We start from the raw sequence: 19,141 nt of genomic DNA, 5'->3' as shown, positions 1-19,141 counted from the left end.
CACGCACCCGCACACGCACACGCACACGCACACCACCCGCACCCGCACACGCACACCACACGCACCCGCACACGCACACGCACACAACACGCACCCGCACACGCACACGCACACGCACACCACACGCACCCGCACACGCACACCACACGCACCCGCACACGCACACCACACGCACCCGCACACGCACACCACACTCACCCTCACACTCACCCTCACCCTCACACTCACACCACACTCACACCACGCACCACTCACCCGCACACGCACCCGCACACCACACTCACCCGACACCACACGCACCCGCAACCACACTCACCCTCACACCACACTCAGTCACACTCACCCTCACACCACACTCACACCACACGCACACCACACGCACACGCACCCGCACACGCACACCACACGCACCCTCACACCACACGCACCCTCACACCACACGCAGGCCACGCCACCGTCACACCACACTCACCCGACACCACACCACAGGCACACCACACGCACCCCACACGCACCCGCACACGCACACCACACGCACACCACGCACACGCACACCACACGCACCCGCACACACTCCACACGCACACCACACGCACCCGCACACGCACCCGCACACGCACACCACACGCACCCGCACACGCACCCGCACACGCACAACAACACCACACGCACACCACACGCACCCGCACCCGCACACGCAGACCACAAGCACCCGCACAACGCACCCGCACACGCACACGCTACCACACAGCACCCGCACACCAACGCACACCACACGCACCCGCACACCACACCCACCCGCACACGCACACGACACCACACGCACCCGCACACAACACGCACAGCACACAACACGCACACCACCCGCACCCGCACCCGAACCCCACACGCACACCACACGCACACCACACGCACCCGCACACGCAACCACACTCACCCGCACCCGCACAACACAGCACCCTCACACTCACACACACAGGCACACCACACGCACACCACACTCACCCCACACCACACTCACCCTCACACCACACTCACACCACATTCACAACACACTCACCCTCACCCTCACACCACACTCACCCTCACACCACACTCACACCACACTCACACCACACTCACACCACACTCACACCACATTCACACCACATTCACACCACACTCACACCGCACTCACACTCACACCGCATTCACACTCACACCGCACTCACACTCACACCGCATTCACAACACACTCACACCACACTCACACTCACACTCACACTCACACTCACACTCACACTCACACTCACACCACACTCACACTCACACTCACACCACATTCACAACACACTCACACTCACACCACCCTCACCCTCACAACACACTCACACCACACTCACCCTCATCCTCACACCACACTCACACTCATCCTCACACCACACTCACACTCACACCCACACCACACTCAGTTATGCTCACACTCACACTCACACTCAGTTATGCTCACACTCAGTTATGCTCACGCTCACGCTCACACTCAAATCCCTGCAGCAGCCATTGTTTGCTCCATTTCTGGTCTGGCCAAACATCTTGCAGTGCTAATTCAGAACTTTGTGTTTTCTATGAAACCCTTTTAGCCAGAACATCAACTGTTGTGTTGATGATGTGTTGACTTTTAGGCTTCTGGAAGGCAAATTTGTTTTGATGTCCTGTTCTTTTGGATTCTAGAGGCAGGAAGCAGATGAATGGTTGGGAGAGAAGATGCAGACCACATGGGGAAGATAAATAAGCTCATTATGGTAGGGCCGGGGCTGGGGCCGGGGCCAGGGTCTTGTCAGGGACAGGGCTAGGGTTAGGGTTAGGGTTAGGGTTAGGTCTGGGTTTAGGTCAGGACCAGGGTTCGGTCTGGCTCTGGGTCAGGGACAGAGCCAGAGCTAGGGTTAGATCTGGGTCTGGCTCAGTCAGCGTCCCAGCAGGCTCCTGAAAAGCAACAAATGAGGTGTTTGGAGATGGAAAACAGCTAGAGAAGCTCTGAAACTGAACAAAAAGGGTCATTGAAGTGTCGTAAACAGGCACCAGGAGGTGATAAGGGAGGTGGGTTAGTCCTGCACAAAGTCTTGTTTTAATCCCAGGTCCAACCAGGTCTGTGGTAGGTTTCAGCTCTGGGTTATTATCATTCTTTGATTTCAAGGAGCTTCAAATAACATCTGTAGCTGCTGCAGCTGTTGCTGCTGCTGCTGCTGTTGCTGCTGCTGCTGTTGCTGCTGCTGCTGCTGTAGCTGCTGTAGCTGTAGCTGCTGCTGCTGCTGCTGTAGCTGCTGCTGCTGTAGCTGCTGCTGTTGCTGTGCTGCTGCTGCTGTAGCTGCTGTAGCTGCTGCTGCTGCTGCTGTAGCTGCTGTTGCTGCTGCTGCTGTAGCTGCTGCTGCTGTAGCTGCTGCTGCTGCTGTAGCTGCTGCTGCTGCTACTGCTGTAGCTGCTGTAGCTGCTGCTGCTGCTGCTGTAGCTGTTGTTGTAGCTGCTGCTGTAGCTGCTGCTGTAGCTGCTGCTGCTACTGCTGTAGCTGCTGTAGCTGCTGCTGCTGTAGCTGTTGTTGTAGCTGCTGCTGTAGCTGCTGCTGTAGCTGCTGCTGTAGCTGCTGCTGTAGCTGTAGCTGCTGCTGCTGCTGTAGCAGTGCCAGAGGGGCCAGCATCATTTATGATCCAGCTCCTGATCCTGACTTTTCTGTTGGAGTTAGTTTCTTGGTAGTTTTGCTGGATTTAGTGATGATGTGAATCCAACGGCTCCTCAGATTGGTGTCCCAGCGGATCCCTCAGGTTCTCCCCACAGCCGAGCAACTTTGTCATCTGAAAGAAAACAACTTTCAGGATTTCGGACCCCAATATTCTTGTTTATAGGCTAAATGTTACGGCCCCGGCAGTGATCCTTGGGGAACCCCACGTCTGAGTGCTGGCCAGTGGAGAATGTGCTGTAGGGATATACTGGTTCTGAGTCCATATGGTTGTTTACACAGTGCATCAGTGGTCCAGTCCTGGATACAGTCCTGACAATAGTGAGGACACGTATCTGCAGGGTAGGACCTGCTCGTCTCTCGAGGGTGATCCAGATTCAGCATGTAAACATCGAGTGTTTGACCAGAAAGGCTCCAAACTAGCGATGGCGATACTCTGGTTTGGTCCGTACTTCAAATGTTCTCCTCAAGTCTTAACTGGCTGAAACTGACCCAACCGTCTAAACGGCCTGGGTGGATTCCAGTGGTTTGACCCGGCCGAACACCCCCTGGTGGAGTCTTGGGTGTGTGCAGGAGACCTCCTCCTGTCATGAGTGAGGGACATGGTAAGAGTAGCGACCATCGGGGGCGGCACCACACCGCCACGTGTAATAATGATGGGATGGAGTCCATAGTTTTGACATTGCTTCAGTTGCCTTTGATCGCCAGAGAATCCTGCTGCTGGATTTCCCCTCCTGCTGCTCCGGCCCGGTGGTGGCCGCCTCGCCACCGGGCCGGAGCTTGACACTGTCCCTGTCAGGTTGTTTGAAAGGAACGTGTTGAGGAGGACGGGTCTGTTTGTGTGCGTTGGCCTTTTCTCCGCTCTGGTCAGATGTGTTCGCTAAAATCAGTGTTCTGAAACATGTTGTGTCCACATTGGGTCCTGTGGTGAGTGCAGCTCCGGTGTTCGTGATTGTATGGGGGAGAACTGGGGAGAACTGGGGGAGATGCAATCCAGATGTTCAGCGTCTGATTGAGACCAGAACAGGACCATGAAGCAGTGCCTGAAAAAGTCATTTGTCTGAAGGAATTTCAGTTTTTTCCTTTTTGCATGAAAACTATTTCTCCATTTTATTTTAATAGCTGATCCAAAGTTACCGATTTCTGGATGTGTACCGTACGATCCGGTGCAGCTTCAAGTGTTAGTGGAAGGACGGGTTAGAGTCCTGGGCCTGGGCCTGGGCATGGGTCTGGGCCTGGTCCTGGTCCTGGTCCTCGGCCTGTTCCTCAACCTGGGCCTGTTCAGGGCCTGGTCCTCAACCTGGGCCTGTTCAGGGCCTGGTCCTCAACCTGGGCCTGTTCAGGGCCTGGTCCTCGGCCTGTTCCTCAACCTGGGCCTGTTCAGGGCCTGGTCCTCAACCTGGGCCTGTTCAGGGCCTGGTCCTCGGCCTGTTCCTCAACCTGGGCCTGTTCAGGGCCTGGTCCTCAACCTGGGCCTGTTCAGGGCCTGGTCCAGCTAAAGCCTGTTGAATTCAGCTAAATCTGTTATTGCCCCCCTGAGAGCTGCAGAGCTGCTGGTGGACCTGGAACCACATGAGTGACGGTCCAAAGTGCTGCATGTGAGGGTTTAAAGCCACATGTGGAGCAATCTGGAGATATTACTGCTCTCATCCTGTAAATGTCTTTTCTGCTCGGTACCCAGTGCTAACGAGCAGCTAACTGAGAGCAGAGAGGAGCAGCACCAAGTTTGGTGGACTTCCTGGGTGGTTGGAACATCTCATTGAAGAGGCAGAACTGCGTTGATGTTCCTGAGCTAAGCTAAAAGCACCTGAATATTTGGTTCCTCTGTTGACCACTAGGAGGCTTCATGCCGTCACTGCCTTACCCGTTAGCCTCATTAGCCTCATTAGCCTCATTAGCACCAGACTGTGACTCAAGGTGAGTGGATTCAGAACAGGGCGCTAACGTGCTAATGTTAACGTGACACTGACTGAGCCGGGCCACAGTTTGACCTCCGGGAGGCTGCAGGTATTATGGGATGGCTGAGGGGGCTTTGCTGTCAGCAGTTCCTATTGCTAAAGGCCCCTGGAGGTCAAGGTAAGAGGGGAGGTACGGGCCTCACACCTTTCAAATGGCGTTAGGAACAGGCCTGACTAGAACGGTGAGGGACCCCCCCCCCACACACACACACACACACACACACGTCACACCTACTGTCACACACACATTTACATGACACACAAGTGGATGTTCACCAGCTGCACGTCCTCATCAGAGTGGACAACCATGAGCTCCTCAACCTCCACGCTGGCCTGCGACCCCGGAACATTCAGGCAAGGCGGCGTTGACCCCCCAGGATAAGGGCCTTTACTGGTCTCTTCTGGTCTTTGGAGGTTGAAAGTTCACTGAGCTGGACTGTGACTGGAGACGTTGCCATGGAAACACTCGAACCACCCTTTGGCCTGTGCCATTTGCTATGAGTCTAACTGGCCTTGAGTCCCGGGTCTGGAAGACCAGAACTGGAAGTCTGTTTACACTCCTGCGTCAGCTGGTCCGATATCGGCATCCAGCCGACGCAGGAGCAGCAGCCCCAGATACCAAGGTGGCCTGTGCCACCGGGCCGAGTAGGGCGGGAACACGCCGCGGCGCTGAGGCTGCTAGCCCACTGGCTAACCTCCTTATGGATCCATGAGGTGTAACATAAAAGGTCAGCCAGTGCGGCCCCACAACAGCCACAACCAAGTAAAACAGATCCGCCCTGGTGGGGGGGAGGGCCTGACCCCCTAAACCCTCTAAACCCCCTACTACTGCAAACTGCAGGTGCACCGACCTGAGTCCTGTCCTCTTGTCCTCCTGTCCTCCTGAGGATGGACCATCCGTCTAATGTGGTTCTTGTCTTTCTCCAGATTCCCTTTGTACTCCAGAGGAGAACGGTTCCATTTTGAATATGGAGTCTACCTGCTCAACAAGAACATCGCCCAGGTAAGAGCTGTAACAGGACTGTCGGGTCCATGAAGACACACGCTATGCTACGCTAAGTTGTTCCTCCCACCCCATCAAAAGGCTTTTTAATCCCTTTAGGCACGAAGTGGTCTGGACCATCTTGTTTATTATTCCTTGAAAGGGTTGGGTATGAGTAGGACCAGGGGTATTGATTCAGGGAGCAGCTAGCACGAACAGAGGGAACAGCTGAGGCCTGTGCTGTTCATTCGAGCCCCTCGTGTGTGCTGATTCTAGCCGTGTCGGCTTTAGCCCACACATCAGGCTAACGCCTTGTGGTAAACACTCATCAATGCAACGTCTGCTAGCATAGAGACTGCACATCTGTCCTGGAGAGAAAGTGCTAAACATGGATTCAATATTGCCTAGATTCTCTTGATCCAGCTGGATTTGTCACGCCACCATTAGTTTCTTCTCAAATAACATTTGACTCCATACTGTGACTCTTAGCCGCATACCGAGAAAATCAAAACCACGAGCAGCAGCCTTTTGTCTTTTGTGTGTCTAATGATTGCATTGGAGAGCATGGCTAGCTTTGCTACTTTACAGCTAGCTTTGCTACTTTACAGCTAGCTTTATTACTTTACAGCTTCTTTTGCTACTTTGCAGGTAGCTTCATTACTTTACAGTTACCTTTACTACTTAACAGCTAGCTTTATTACTTTACAGCTACCTTTGCTACTTTACAGGTAGCTTCATTACTTAACAGTTACCTTTACTACTTAACAGCTAGCTTTATTACGTTACAGCTATCTTTACTACTTAACAGCTGCCTTTACTACTTTACAGCTACCATTGCTACTTTACAGCGACCATTGCTACTTTACAGCTGCCATTGCTACTTTACAGCTAGCTTTATTACTTTACAGTTACCTTTGCTACTTTACAGGTAGCTTCATTACTTTACAGTTACCTTTACTACTTAACAGCTAGCTTCATTACTTTACAGTTACCTTTACTACTTAACAGCTAGCTTATTACTTTACAGCTACCTTTGCTACTTTACAGGTAACGTTATTACTTTACAGCTACCTTTACTACTTAACAGCTACCTTTACTACTTAACAGCTACCTTTGCTACTTTACAGCTAGCTTTACTTTTACTTTTCATCAATAATAAATTCCACTGTGCTTTTTCTGAAATCTTGTCATCCCTTTTGGTGTGTGTTTAGTGGAGGAGACGAGGCTGTTCGGGGGTGTTGGGGGGGCTGTTGGGGCAATGCTGCAGACACCAGTGTGGAGCAGGAGTGAGAGCTGGGGGGGCGAGGGAGACGTGGATGCCTGTAGAGCATTCTAAAGAACAACTTCCTGTTTTTGATTGACCCCTCTGTACCATAGCAGTGTGCCCCCCCCCAGATGAAACCCCAACCCTCCCTGTTCCTCCCTGATGGTGGCAGCAACATTATTACAGCCAAATGAGCAGGTTCCAGTGGTGCCGCTCACACACACACACGGTCAAACACACACACACGCCGCCCTTCGCATTCGGAGGCTTTAGCGTTGACGTGCGTGTGCACGTTTGTGCACGGATGAACTCTTTTCCCTGTTATCTGACCGTCTCCTCTATAAATAACCCTTCAGAGAGGCCTGAACTCTTGACCTCTTCCACTTTATTCGCTTCTATCTAATGAGTTCCTCCCCAGGACACTTAGCGGGCCCTACATTCCTGTCCTAATTCCTCCTAAGGAGGGACGTGGTGAGCCTGTAGAGACGAGCAGGTGGCTCACTTTAAACAGTTGAAGTGATCTCCTGAGGTCCATGGCAGCTGAAGCAGAGGAGACACATCTGGAACACAGCAGCACCGCTGACATAAGGAACCTCCTAAGGAACCAGCTCCTCTGCCCACCCGGGAGAGAACCTGGGACTGAACACGAGCTACCTGCAGCGGCTCTTTCTGAGGCACCTGTGTCACCACTCAGCGCTGCCTCTCCTCTGCTGGGAGCAGCAGGTGAAGCACCTGAGAAGCACCTTTCACCTCCAGCTCCGTCCTCCTCAGCTGCTCTGCTCTCCTGGTTGGAGAGAGTCTCGACTCTTTTTCCTGACATGGTTTTGATCTCCTCCTCTTATCTCGAATCATCTTCGCTTGAGTCAGACTTTATTAGTTAGCTACTTTGCTGTCTGGTTCTGGTTCTGGTTCAGAGTTCTGGTTTTAGGGCAGACTGAACTGCTGGCTGGCGGCTCTGAGCCGAGTGGGTTGCATTAGTTGGACATCTTAAATTTCCCTCTGTGGCCGTGTTTGAAAGTGATCCAGGCACTTGAGTTCAGGATCAGGGCCACAGCGCTCTACGCCGCTTTGATGTGGCAAAGGCAAAAGTTTGCTTTTATTAGGTCTCATGTCATGAGGTCAGGGGCTGCTAGGAGCTAACACCCCCCAGAGGCTGAGAGCTTCTCAAAGTTAGTTTAGCTGCGTTTGTTCTAAAGCACAACGTTAGCTGACGATAGCTTCACTGGGTTGACTTGGCTAAAACAGCCTTTCTTCGTTCCCAGTCAAGGTGGCAGATAGCCGCGTCACGATTAGCTGTGGGTTAGCATCAGGCAGGATGGAGCAGGAACCAAGATTCAAGATTCACAGTGACCACATGTTGCCGTGCGCCACGGCTAACACTAGCTGGTAGCTGTGTAGCGTCAGGTGGCTCAGTGGCCAATATGGGGATGGATCCAAAGCAGCGAAGCCACTCGGTGCTGGTAATTAAGACTGTGTCTGCTGGGCAACACTGGTGCTCCTCCCACTGAAGGTGCCCCTCCCACTGAAGATGCCCCTCCCACTGAAGATGCTCCTCCCTCTGAAGATGCTCCTCCCTCTGAAGATGCTCCTCCCTCTGGAGGTGCTCCTCCCACTGAAAATGCTCGCTCTTATATGTACCAAACCATTTCAGAACGGCTCCATTACTTGATTGGACTTCTGCCTCTAACCTCTAGCCAACTCTAGCCAAGGACCAGTGCAGGTGCAGCAGGCAGGGCCCACACCCCAGAAACCAGCCCAGAGCCTGGACCACCAGGGCGGGAGAACAGGGTCCCGAGATGGGATCCTGGAAGCAGGGGCAGCGTGGCAGTGAGGCAGCGTGGCAGTGAGGCAGCGCGTGGCAGTAAGGTAGCGCGTGGCAGTGAGGCAGCGCGTGGCAGTAAGGTAGCGCGTGGCAGTGAGGCAGCGCGTGGCAGTAAGGTAGCGTGGCAGCGAGGCAGCGCGTGGCAGTGAGGCAGCGCGTGGCAGTAAGGTAGCGCGTGGCAGTAAGGTAGCGTGGCAGCGCGTGGCAGTAAGGTAGCGTGGCAGTAAGGTAGCGTGGCAGTAAGGTAGCGTGGCAGCGCGTGGCAGTAAGGTAGCGCGTGGCAGTGAGGCAGCGCGTGGCAGTAAGGTAGCGCGTGGCAGTGAGGCAGCGCGTGGCAGTAAGGTAGCGCGTGGCAGTAAGGTAGCGTGGCAGCGCGTGGCAGTAAGGTAGCGTGGCAGTAAGGTAGCGTGGCAGTAAGGTAGCGTGGCAGCGCGTGGCAGTAAGGTAGCGTGGCAGTGCGTGGCAGTAAGGTAGCGTGGCAGCACGTGGCAGTAAGGTAGCGTGGCAGTAAGGTAGCGTGGCAGCGCGTGGCAGTAAGGCAGCGTGGCAGTAAGGCAGCGTGGCAGTAAGGTAGCGTGGCAGTAAGGTAGTGTGGCAGCGTGGCAGTGAGGCAGCATGGCAGCGTGGCAGTGTGGCAGCGAGGCAGTGAGGCAGCGTGGCAGTGTGGCAGCGAGGCAGTGAGGCAGCGTGGCAGCGCGTGGCAGCGAGGCAGCATGGCAGCGTGGCAGTGTGGCAGCGTGGCAGTGTGGCAGCGAGGCAGTGAGGCAGCGTGGCAGTGTGGCAGTGAGGCAGTGAGGCAGCGTGGCAGTAGGGTAGCGTGGCAGTAAGGTAGTGAGGCAGTGTGGCAGCGTGGCAGTGAGGCAGCATGGCAGCGTGGCAGCGTGGCAGTGTGGCAGCGAGGCAGTGAGGCAGCATGGCAGCGTGGCAGTGTGGCAGTGAGGCAGCGTGGCAGTGTGGCAGCGTGGCAGCGCGTGGCAGTGAGGCAGCATGGCAGCGTGGCAGTGTGGCAGCATGGCAGCGTGGCAGCGCGGCAGCGTGGCAGTGAGGCAGCGTGGCTGCGTGGCAGTGAGGCAGTGAGGCAGTGTGGCAGCGTGGCAGTAAGGCAGCGTGGCAGTAAGGTAGCGTGGCAGTGTGGCAGCATGGCAGTAAGGCAGCGTGGCGCGTGGCAGCGCGGCAGCGTGGCGCGTGCCACCATGGGTGCCATGACGCCTCTTGTGTTTAGCAGAATTCCTCCAAACAGCAAAACACTCCACGTGGTTTCATTGAGTTTCCACTGTTTGTGGTTCGTACGTGCTGCTTTTGCCACCACCACTAATGGGTGCCAGAGGAGCTGGTTCCCCTCAGTATGAGGGCAGGCGGAGGCCGTCCGTCCGTCTGTCTGCCTGTCTTGGCACGTGCACACAGACACGTGCATGTACGCAGGCTCCTGTCTGAAACCGGGCTCAACGTATTCTGGCACCGTGTCGGATTTCCCACGTGCAGAGTGTGACTGCTTTGAATCTCCAGTGCATGAGGCCCACTTCCGCGTCCACGGAGCGGGTCGGGGGAGTGGGCCTCCGATGAGGGTCGGGTGTTGCTGACGTTCCTTTCCACCCCAACGGAGCTCCGAGGGCCCGAATACACAAACGGCCGAAACGCAACTCGGGGGGGGCTGGGGGCAGCAGCGGGGCCGGCGGGGGGGCAGCGGGGGCAGCTTGTTCACAACAACGGTTGCTCGTTAACCAGGTTGGTTCATTCATTCATTCATGGGAAAGGTGAGTCCATTGGTGATGTTATAACGTCCTCTTATATGAGGCTTCCTCTGGACCCCGTCTGGACCCCGTCTCTCGGGGAAGGACGTCCCGGGAACGTTGTCAGTTTCCTCCCAATCTGCATGTTTAGGAGCGACGTGGGCGCGTTAGCGTCGTCTGGCTGAGGGAAAACTCGTGGGAATTCTGAAAACAAAGACTCTGCTGGGGGTGTTTGGAAGCCTTCCCTTTTTATTTACGTAGGTGGAGTGTGTGTGTGCGTGTGCGTGTTTGTGTGTGCCCAGTGTCCAGTTTCTGAGGCTCATTTGTAGTCTGACTCCATCCCACATTTTTCCTCGAGTCTTGGCGTTCCCGTCTTCCCCACCCTGCGGTACCACTTCAGAACGCGGCCTTTGGCCTCCAGGAGGCACCGCTCCTCTTTTCTGCTGGCCTAAAATGGCCGGTTGCTTCCTTTGATGTCAGTGACGTCACGCTAGCTTTGGGTCGGCGTTCTTTTGGACCACTTTACTCCGTTTTTTGCCGGGGCCTCCTGATCGGCTCCGGTTAGCTTCCAAAGAGCAGGTTTTCTCTCTGCTCCTCCATCAAGTGGTGGCCCCTCTCACGCCGGTGTTTTTGGGATGGAGATATTCAGTAATCGGTGCTGGCCTGGCTGCAGCCCAGTGACATTGAACAGTTGTGGCCCCATCTGGAGGGTGTTTAAAAGCCATCAAGCACCGTGGCCCCGTGCTGGTCCCCCTGTTCAGCTCTGTGCTGCCTCCATGTGCTTCTGATTAAAAGCTCATTCACTGTAGCCAGCCGGCAGCTTCCCGGCCTCAGTTCGCACTCCGCCTTTCACACACTCCTTTCTCTTCTATTCATCAAGGCTGAGAAAAAGGAGCCCCACAGGGCCGGTCTCTGGGCTCTCATTTGATTTTGCTAGGTTAATCACAGGTTTAGCCTCATTCTGCTGGATGTCCGTCACCTCCCTCCCAAAAGGTCTCACCTCATTAGTGCGGCGTGTTGTCTGTCGCCCCACATGTCGGCCTCCATTCCTCTGCCAGAGGGAGCAGATGTGTGTGATGAGCCCAATCATGCTTTCCCAGACCCAGGTCATGAATGGAGAAGGCCGCCAGCTCAGCGTTCCTGCGCATTAGAAGGCCATTATGACGTCGTTAGCCTAACGAAGCAGCGGACCCCTCCTCGCGCTACGTTTCACCTCCTTCCCTTCGTAGAAACCCGTCCTAAAATGGTCCCTGGTCCCCAGCTGTTATTACTGCTCTATTATCATTATGGCAGCTCGTTACTCTTCAGAATCACACTGTTGGCGTCCAGCTCAACTCGGCGTCGCCACGACAACGGACTCTTTAGCTGGGATTTCCTTTTTTCAGTCCCACTCAGGCTCGCTGCCTCTCCAGTGTCTTCTGCTGTCCTCCAAGGTTTTGCTACTGTTGTTGTTCCCATGGAAACGGACTGTTTGGGGTTTTTTTATGCCTGAACACAGGTTGGCTCATGATTGAAGCAGCTGTACCCAACAACAGCTATAAACATGAAGACACGTGCTGTAATTACGTTAGCGTCTGCGTTTTATACGTTTGCCTCCAGACCATCAGCCCCATCCGTCTCCATTTTGTGGTGGGTTCTTCTAAACAGCGGCAGTCGCTCCGGTTTTCCCTTTGGGAGGTGTTGCTAGCATCCAAACCCCTCAGAGCACTCCGTCAGATCCTTTCTCAACTCCATTAATTGTTCCCAAGTGTAGCAGAGGAAAGTGGAGCTGATGGGAAATGGCTTTGATGAGTTGTTCTTTTTTTCTTCGATGAGCTTTGATCTGATCATGCCAGTGATGATCAACTCTTGACCTTTGGAAAGGTGACCCCGGTGGTGCAGTAGGCCTCTTCCAGCGGTGCTCAGTGGCTCAATAGTTCCTTGGTCAAGGAAGGAAAGAAACACGTCCAAACAAAAGCTCTTAGTTCTGGGGTCTCCTTCTGCCGATCTGCTTTGGTTCCTTGATAATTGCTCACATTCAGGACCAATTTCTTCTAACAATCGCTGCATTCATTCAGCTTCCCAGTTCTTACGAAAGCTACTAAAGCCATTAAACGTGGTAATATACATCTGTTAGCTGCAAAAAGCATTTATGCATCTTTAGCTTTTAGCGCCACGCCAAGACCCTGAACACGTAGCGCTCTGCTTTTCCAACCGCTGAAAAGCTGAATCATTCTCACAGAGGCCTATGGGGGGGGGCCTGGACTGTCCCTGGACAGAGGTGTGGGCTGACCTCTGGACGCTGTCAACGTGCTGCACTTGGATCCCCCGGCCCAAGCGCCCGTGGTGCCTTCATCATTCCTCGTGCAACCCAGGATCTGCTTCTCCAAATCAAATATCCCAGCTTGTGTCACTGCAGAGATCCGCCGGTGATTCCAATCAGCTTTACGGTTTAAGAAAATCTCTGGTTATTAAGTGTGTGGAGCTTTTCACTTTCAGTGGAAATGTACTATTGGCAGGTAAAAAAATAGTTTGAGCAGCCTTAACACTACGCAGGGTCACAGCTGATCAAACCCAGATGACCAAAAAATGCTCCAGGCCCTCCAAAATAAACCTGACAAGGCTGCACTCTTCCCATAACATGGCCTGTTTGATACTTGGAGCCTGTTGAAAAGGAAACCAAAGGTTTTCTCTTAGCATTCCATTATGCTGCTTTTGGGTTTTAGCTGGTTCCAGAGGAAATAGTCCGATTTTTACGGCACTGTCTTAGATAACTGTTAGCTAACTGTGAAAGTGCTACTCAGAGCTCCGGACGCTACCTTCACCTACATTTATTCCCAAAGGGAGGGCCACCCTCTAGTTCTGCAGGGTTTCTCATGGTCCCGTCGAGGCCATGATCCTTTCCACTAAAGTCCTCCTCGGGTCTGAATGTGGCTTTAGGACTTTAGTGACCTGATGTTTGCCAGGACAGGAAAACGAGGAGCACGTTGATGACGTTAGCTCTGTGACGCTGGTCACCTGAGGAATTTCCTGTTATCACCTGTAGCCTGAGGGGGGCTGGCCTGAGAAGAGGAGGGGTCTTGGTTCTTGGTTCCAGTCCCAGCACAGACAGACTATGATTGTAGGGGGAGGTGCCAGAACTCCTTCAGAGCACTGCCCAGGTGCCCTTGAGCAAAGCACCAAACCCACAAATGCTCTTACGACCCTAAACCTGAGACGAACTAGGGACTCACCCAGGGGGGGAACCAGCCTTCACCCATATGTGCTTCCTCCCCATGACCCCGCAGGAGATAAACAAAACTTTGGAATGGGACATCCCGTCTGTGGTCCAATTCCCGTGGTAGTGCTCAAGAGTAAGTCCAAAGCCAATGGTCTGACCGTTCATGGTGAACTGAGGGAGGTTCCTGTCAGTGACTCTTTGAGAAGGTTCCTGCAGCAGCGACGCGCATCAGCAGCCCCTAAAATAGCCCGCAGGTGTAGCACTGGAAACACACCTGTGGTTTGTCTCATTTGGCTGTTTTGGATAAATTTACCAACAACTGTCAAAGTGAAACTGTCTCTTCTAAACTGTTCAATAAAACCCTTTGGTGGAACCAAGGTTCTCCCCCCACCAGCTCAGTATTCAGCAGAAGCCTGTGGCTCACAGGTGGGAACAGGCCTTTCCAAGCCAAACCACAACCCTTGAGTGGATTGAGATCTGGGTTTTGGCTCTGCCGCTCCAACACGATTGGGCCGGTTCCTGTTGCTTCCTGATTGTCTCACTGAACAACCAGTCCTCTCAGGTCTCTTGTCTTCAGCAGCCATGAGGCCAGTCCCTCACTCAGTTGAATGAGAACCTCTCGGACCGCCCCTGCTCCTCTCCCCAACCTCAGTGCACCAGGGCCACTAGAGCTACCAGCCTCTATGGTCCCCCGTCAGTCCAGCAACAAGATCCAGCTCCCCTGGGCCCGTCCCAACCACCCTCCTGCAGACAATAGCTTCCATCTTCAGCTCGCCAACCACATGACCAACTGTTCCCTCTCCACCTGTACCTTTCCCTCCACATCCTCAGGTGACACCCCTGCTCATGAAACCCTCCCTAATCTGACCCACGTGGGGAGCTATCACCTGGTCTCACTTCTCACTCTCAGACCAGGTGTCAAACTGCCTCTCAGACATGTCCACGTGGATGCAGGACCACCACCTCCATCTTGACCTTGGGAACGCTCAGCTGCTGGTCTTCCTGGCCAACCGATCCATCACAACATGATATCCACACCCACACCTGGTCTCTGGCTCCTACCAAGGCTCGTGAAACCTGGGAGTCATGATTGATGATCAACTGACTGTTCTGACCTCAGATGGTCCAGAACATAGCAGCAGGTCTGGTCTACACCAGCCTAAGCTGGCCCACGTCTCCCCACTGGCTACCTGGAGCTGCCCCCGTGAACCTCAAGTCCCTGATGCTGACCTTCAGAGGAGCAGCTGGATCTGCTGCCCCTTACCTGAACAATCTTGTCTGAACCATCTACCCAGATGAGGGATATCGTCTGGCGATGCCGCCTGAACAGCCACGGTGATCCAGACTCTTGTCACGCCGTGATCCCTGATGGTGGAGTGACCTCCAGAACCCTGTCAGAGCAGGAACAACCCTGTGTTCCTCTGGAAGACGCAGCTCTTCCTAGAGCTCCTGCTCTGCTAACAGCACTTGTCTTTCTCCTCCTCTTTCATCTCACCTTATGACCCTCTTCACCATCTCCTCTTCACACCATCTCCACAGCTCTGCACTGGTCCGTAGTTACACTAGCACCAGGTAGTTTAAGCTAGTAGTTTATTCAGTTAGCTCTCAGTGGGATTGTGGCTTTGGTCAAAAGGCTCCCCAGTCATAGTTCTCTGCACCTTTCCAAGCCTGTCAGGACCTGCTGCTGAGAAGCTTCCCCAGAGCACGATGCTGCCTCCACCATGCTTCGTGCAGGAGGCGGAGGCCCAAAGGCTCCCATCCTGGAGTCTCCCTCCTGCCTCCGGGTGAATTCCAGGCAAGGTTTCACGCGAGCTTTGTGAGTTGGGAATCTTTTTGTAGTCCGCTCCCCACTGACACTCCTCAACCATCTTCTCTCTGAGCTGCTTGGAATGTTCCTTTGTCTTCAGGTTGTGTTTGTAGTGAGAGTAGTGCGGCCTGGAGCTGCCTGGAGCGGCCTGGAGCGGCCTGGAGCGCGTGCACGCCTCATGGAGCGTTCCAGTGCGAAAGCTCCTGTTCCGTCCTGCCAGGGCCGCTATCAGCTGGGTCCCCCACCCCTGGATCAAACGCGCTGTGGACCGTCTGTGCTGTGGAGACAGGGGGCCCAGGTGCAGCCATAAGAGTCTGGCTGTGCCCCCCTCCCACCGGAGGGCCACCTCACTTCACTTCCTGCTCACTTCACACAGCCTTTGCTTTAATTATGTAAATCTGTTGACTGCATTTGGCAGCAACGTGATACTCAGAAAGGGGAACAGGTAATGCAATAGAGGAACCTGCTTTGAATTAGGATCGGACCGGGGCACCTGTACCGCATTACGGACGGACGGGAGACCGGCGGAGGTTCCAGTCAAAGCATGTTAAATGAATTGGAAGAGCTATGTGCAGTATTAAAAGTGCACGCTTGTTGGAAATGGCACCACAGACAGGAAATACAAAGAATATTACATTTCACCCTTTAAAGCACCACTTCAACATGAAGCACAGACGTCCCACCAGCGCGTCAGAATGAGATTAGGCTCGTTCTTAAACACATCCACTTCTGGTCCTCTGGGCTTTTATGGAGACGTCTAGATGGAGGACTGTTTGGTGGACCACTGCTCCACGTTAGCCTGGTTAGCGCTCATCATTGTGCTTGTTGTGTAGACGCCTTTTAAGTGTTCGCATCGCTCCTCTGGAAGGATTTATGACATCATTGGACTGGATCCCCAGGGTCTGAGGAGGACAGGATGTCTCTGTCGGACGTCCATCTGTTCATTTAGGCTGTTGCCTTTCAAATCAGGAGTGTTTGTGGTACTCCTGAGTAGAACCCATCACAGCAAGGAAATGCTTCATGAGGTGGACTGCTGCTCACAGTCGGAGCCACTTCGAGGGTTAGAAGGCCCCCCAAGAGGTCAGACCTCCCCCAGCAGCTCAGCCTAAAGCATTGTGACACCTACGCTAAGTGTAGACGTACACAGGAGTAACACAAGGCTCCAGAACCTAGTGGGGTGGGGAGACCACAGGCCAACAGCCCCGCAGAATATTCATCAGCTCTTCCTTTAGCATCAACATTTCCTCACAAGTTCTTTAGACTCGGCTCAGAACTGGAGGACCGCCAGAGTCCAGCTGTCAGGTGTGGAGCCAGAGAACGCTCGCCACCGTCTCTGCGTCTGCCTGCGGAGCCTCTTAATGCCGCTGTTTGGCTAGCAGGATCATTATGGGCGAATAAATAACCATCTGAGCCGATTAGATCACCTCAGGCAGGAGGGAAACGTTGGCCCAGTTCTTAAATCGGTCTCCTAAAATAGACCAGGGTGTCAACAATGAATCATTAACCAGGACCAAAATGACCTTGTTAACAGCTAGTTAACTTGGAAGGAATTTTGGGTTCTTCCAGTGTTGAGGTTGGCAGAGTTGATCATGTCAACATGGAACAGACGGCTGGGCTGGAGAGAGGACTCTATCAACGAGGACAAACCGGAAACTCTCGCGTTCTGATGGTCGGGTGTGTGTGTGTGTGTGTGTGTGTGTGTGTGTGTGTGTGTGTGTGTGTGTGTGTGAGTGTGTGTGTGTGTGTGTGTGTGTGTGTGAGAGAGAGAGAGAGAGATAATAGGGGTTGCTAAGGCCTTGAGGCCAGGAACAAAGAAGATCATCCAAAGTTCAAACAAGATGTCTGACTGTGGGGTACTGAGACCATGTGGCTGAGGTCACGTGCACGTGTGTGTGCGCGTGTGCATGTGTACGCGTGATGACGATGTGCCTAGTTAGAGGAAGGATGGTTAGCTTAGCATGTAAGAGCCTCTAAGTCTTTGTATGGCAGCTTAGCTGACAGCAACTTCCCAGTGTCTCAGAACCAGCAGAACCATGACCTGAGTACCAAACGGATCACAAGAACTCACTACGACACAAGTCCAGCATCATTCTGAAGGTCTTCTAGCTTAGCTTAGCCAGACGGCCCAGGTGGTGTTCCCAGTCCTAACCCCGTGTGTTGGGGGCTAATTGAGCTTGTTCTGCAGCATGGGGGGCATTCTTCTGCTGGCTCTGGCGTTGCTGTGGTGAGGAAGCTACTTTTGTTAGCAGGCTGCTGAGACAGTTAGCTGCAGCTCTCAGCTGGGGGGCCCAGAGAGTGCTGGAGAAGAGCCCAAGAACAAAGGCTGGGCAGAGGCTTTCTATGACCCCGTGACCTCAGAGTCACATGCCACAGTCAACCAGCGGCAACTGCTGGATACGGTTTTTACACCTGGAGGATTGTAGGACATTTGGGGTCTCCAAGACAAAGAAAGCCACGTGGTGGCTTGGTTATGAGCCTCCCGCCCACAGGTCCAGGTCCCGACATCACAAAGGTTTTGAGAGGCCTCTCAGAGCTCCTAACTTAGCCAGTCCTATCAAGGAGTCAAAGCCTAAGGCAGCAAGTTTCTGAGAGCAAGGGGGGGGATTTCTCTTAGAGGGGAGGTGTGGTTGACCCCGTTGCTAGGGGACGTAGTCTTCTAAAACTGTGGTTGGTTGTTACAAAAAGGAGAAAGGACAAATGTTCTCCCAGTAACGAATGGACTTCTAAAACTTATCAAACTTATCAGGAACGTCCTTCATGTGTTCACAAATGTGTAATCGTGAAAATAGTTTGATGTCATGATAATGAAACTCGACAAAAACAAAGGAATTGTTAAAACTGTGTTTCACCTGATTCACGTCCTGGCTCACGTGCACGCCTGCTGGATTTGTCAGCCGTTCCGGTGATGGGGGAGGTGTAGCTCCCAGTCAGGCTGACCTGGCTCCCCTGGATAGGAATCATGGTATGGATGTTATGGAACTGGGTGTGTTCCGTCACTGGACCGGGGGGGCACCAGCGTCACGGACGCGTGTCTGGAAGTGAACAAGTCCTCAGAGCTCCACTGGGGCATTTCCCGCTCCAGCGATGGGCTTCAGTGCTGTAGGGGCCTTCATCTGGGGAGGGTGGTGGTGTTACTACGCTGGGGGGACACCTGAGCTCGCCAAGCAGGAGCCCTGCACGAGCAACCTTGTAGTATCTCGATCTGGAGTCCTGGGCTGAGTCCAGGGCTGAGTCCAGGGCTGAGTCCATGGCTGAGTCCATGGCTGAGTCCAGGGCTGAGTCCAGGGCTGAGTCCATGGCTGAGTCCATGGCTGAGTCCATGGCTGAGTCCGGGCTGAGTCCAGGGCTGAGTCCAGGCTGAGTCCATGGCTGAGTCCTGGGCTGAGTCCTGGGCTGAGTCCTGGGCTGAGTCCTGGGCTGAGTCCTGGGCTGAGTCCTGGGCTGAGTCCAGGGCTGAGTCCAGGGCTGAGTCCAGGGCTGAGTCCATGGCTGAGTCCATGGCTGAGTCCATGGCTGAGTCCATGGCTGAGTCCATGGCTGAGTCCATGGCTGAGTCCAGGGCTGAGTCCAGGGCTGGCTGGTGTATGTTCAGGCATGTAGAGCGCCTGCACACTGGTCGGTTGGTTGAGGAGCAGCATATCATCTCTAAAAGTTTGCCTTTGAAGATGA

The 19,141-nt window shown here is 53.9% G+C and overlaps 1 protein-coding gene across 3 annotated transcripts in view; it reads left to right on the top strand.

Annotated features, from left to right (window-relative positions):
* Positions 1-19,141, top strand: part of uvrag (UV radiation resistance associated gene) — a 53,679-nt gene that overhangs the window by 22,409 nt on the left and 12,129 nt on the right. For all 3 annotated transcript variants that reach the window (XM_057055625.1, XM_057055624.1, XM_057055626.1), the window contains exon 13: positions 5,596-5,671. In XM_057055625.1, the coding sequence (XP_056911605.1) occupies positions 5,596-5,671 (76 nt within the window). The remainder of the gene's footprint in view (positions 1-5,595; positions 5,672-19,141) is intronic.

This window comes from Takifugu flavidus, chromosome 14 (genome assembly GCF_003711565.1).
Source record: "Takifugu flavidus isolate HTHZ2018 chromosome 14, ASM371156v2, whole genome shotgun sequence".
Taxonomy (NCBI): Eukaryota; Metazoa; Chordata; class Actinopteri; order Tetraodontiformes; family Tetraodontidae; genus Takifugu; species Takifugu flavidus.
Note: the sequence above shows the minus strand (reverse complement) of the source record. Positions and strands in the feature narration are given on the sequence as shown.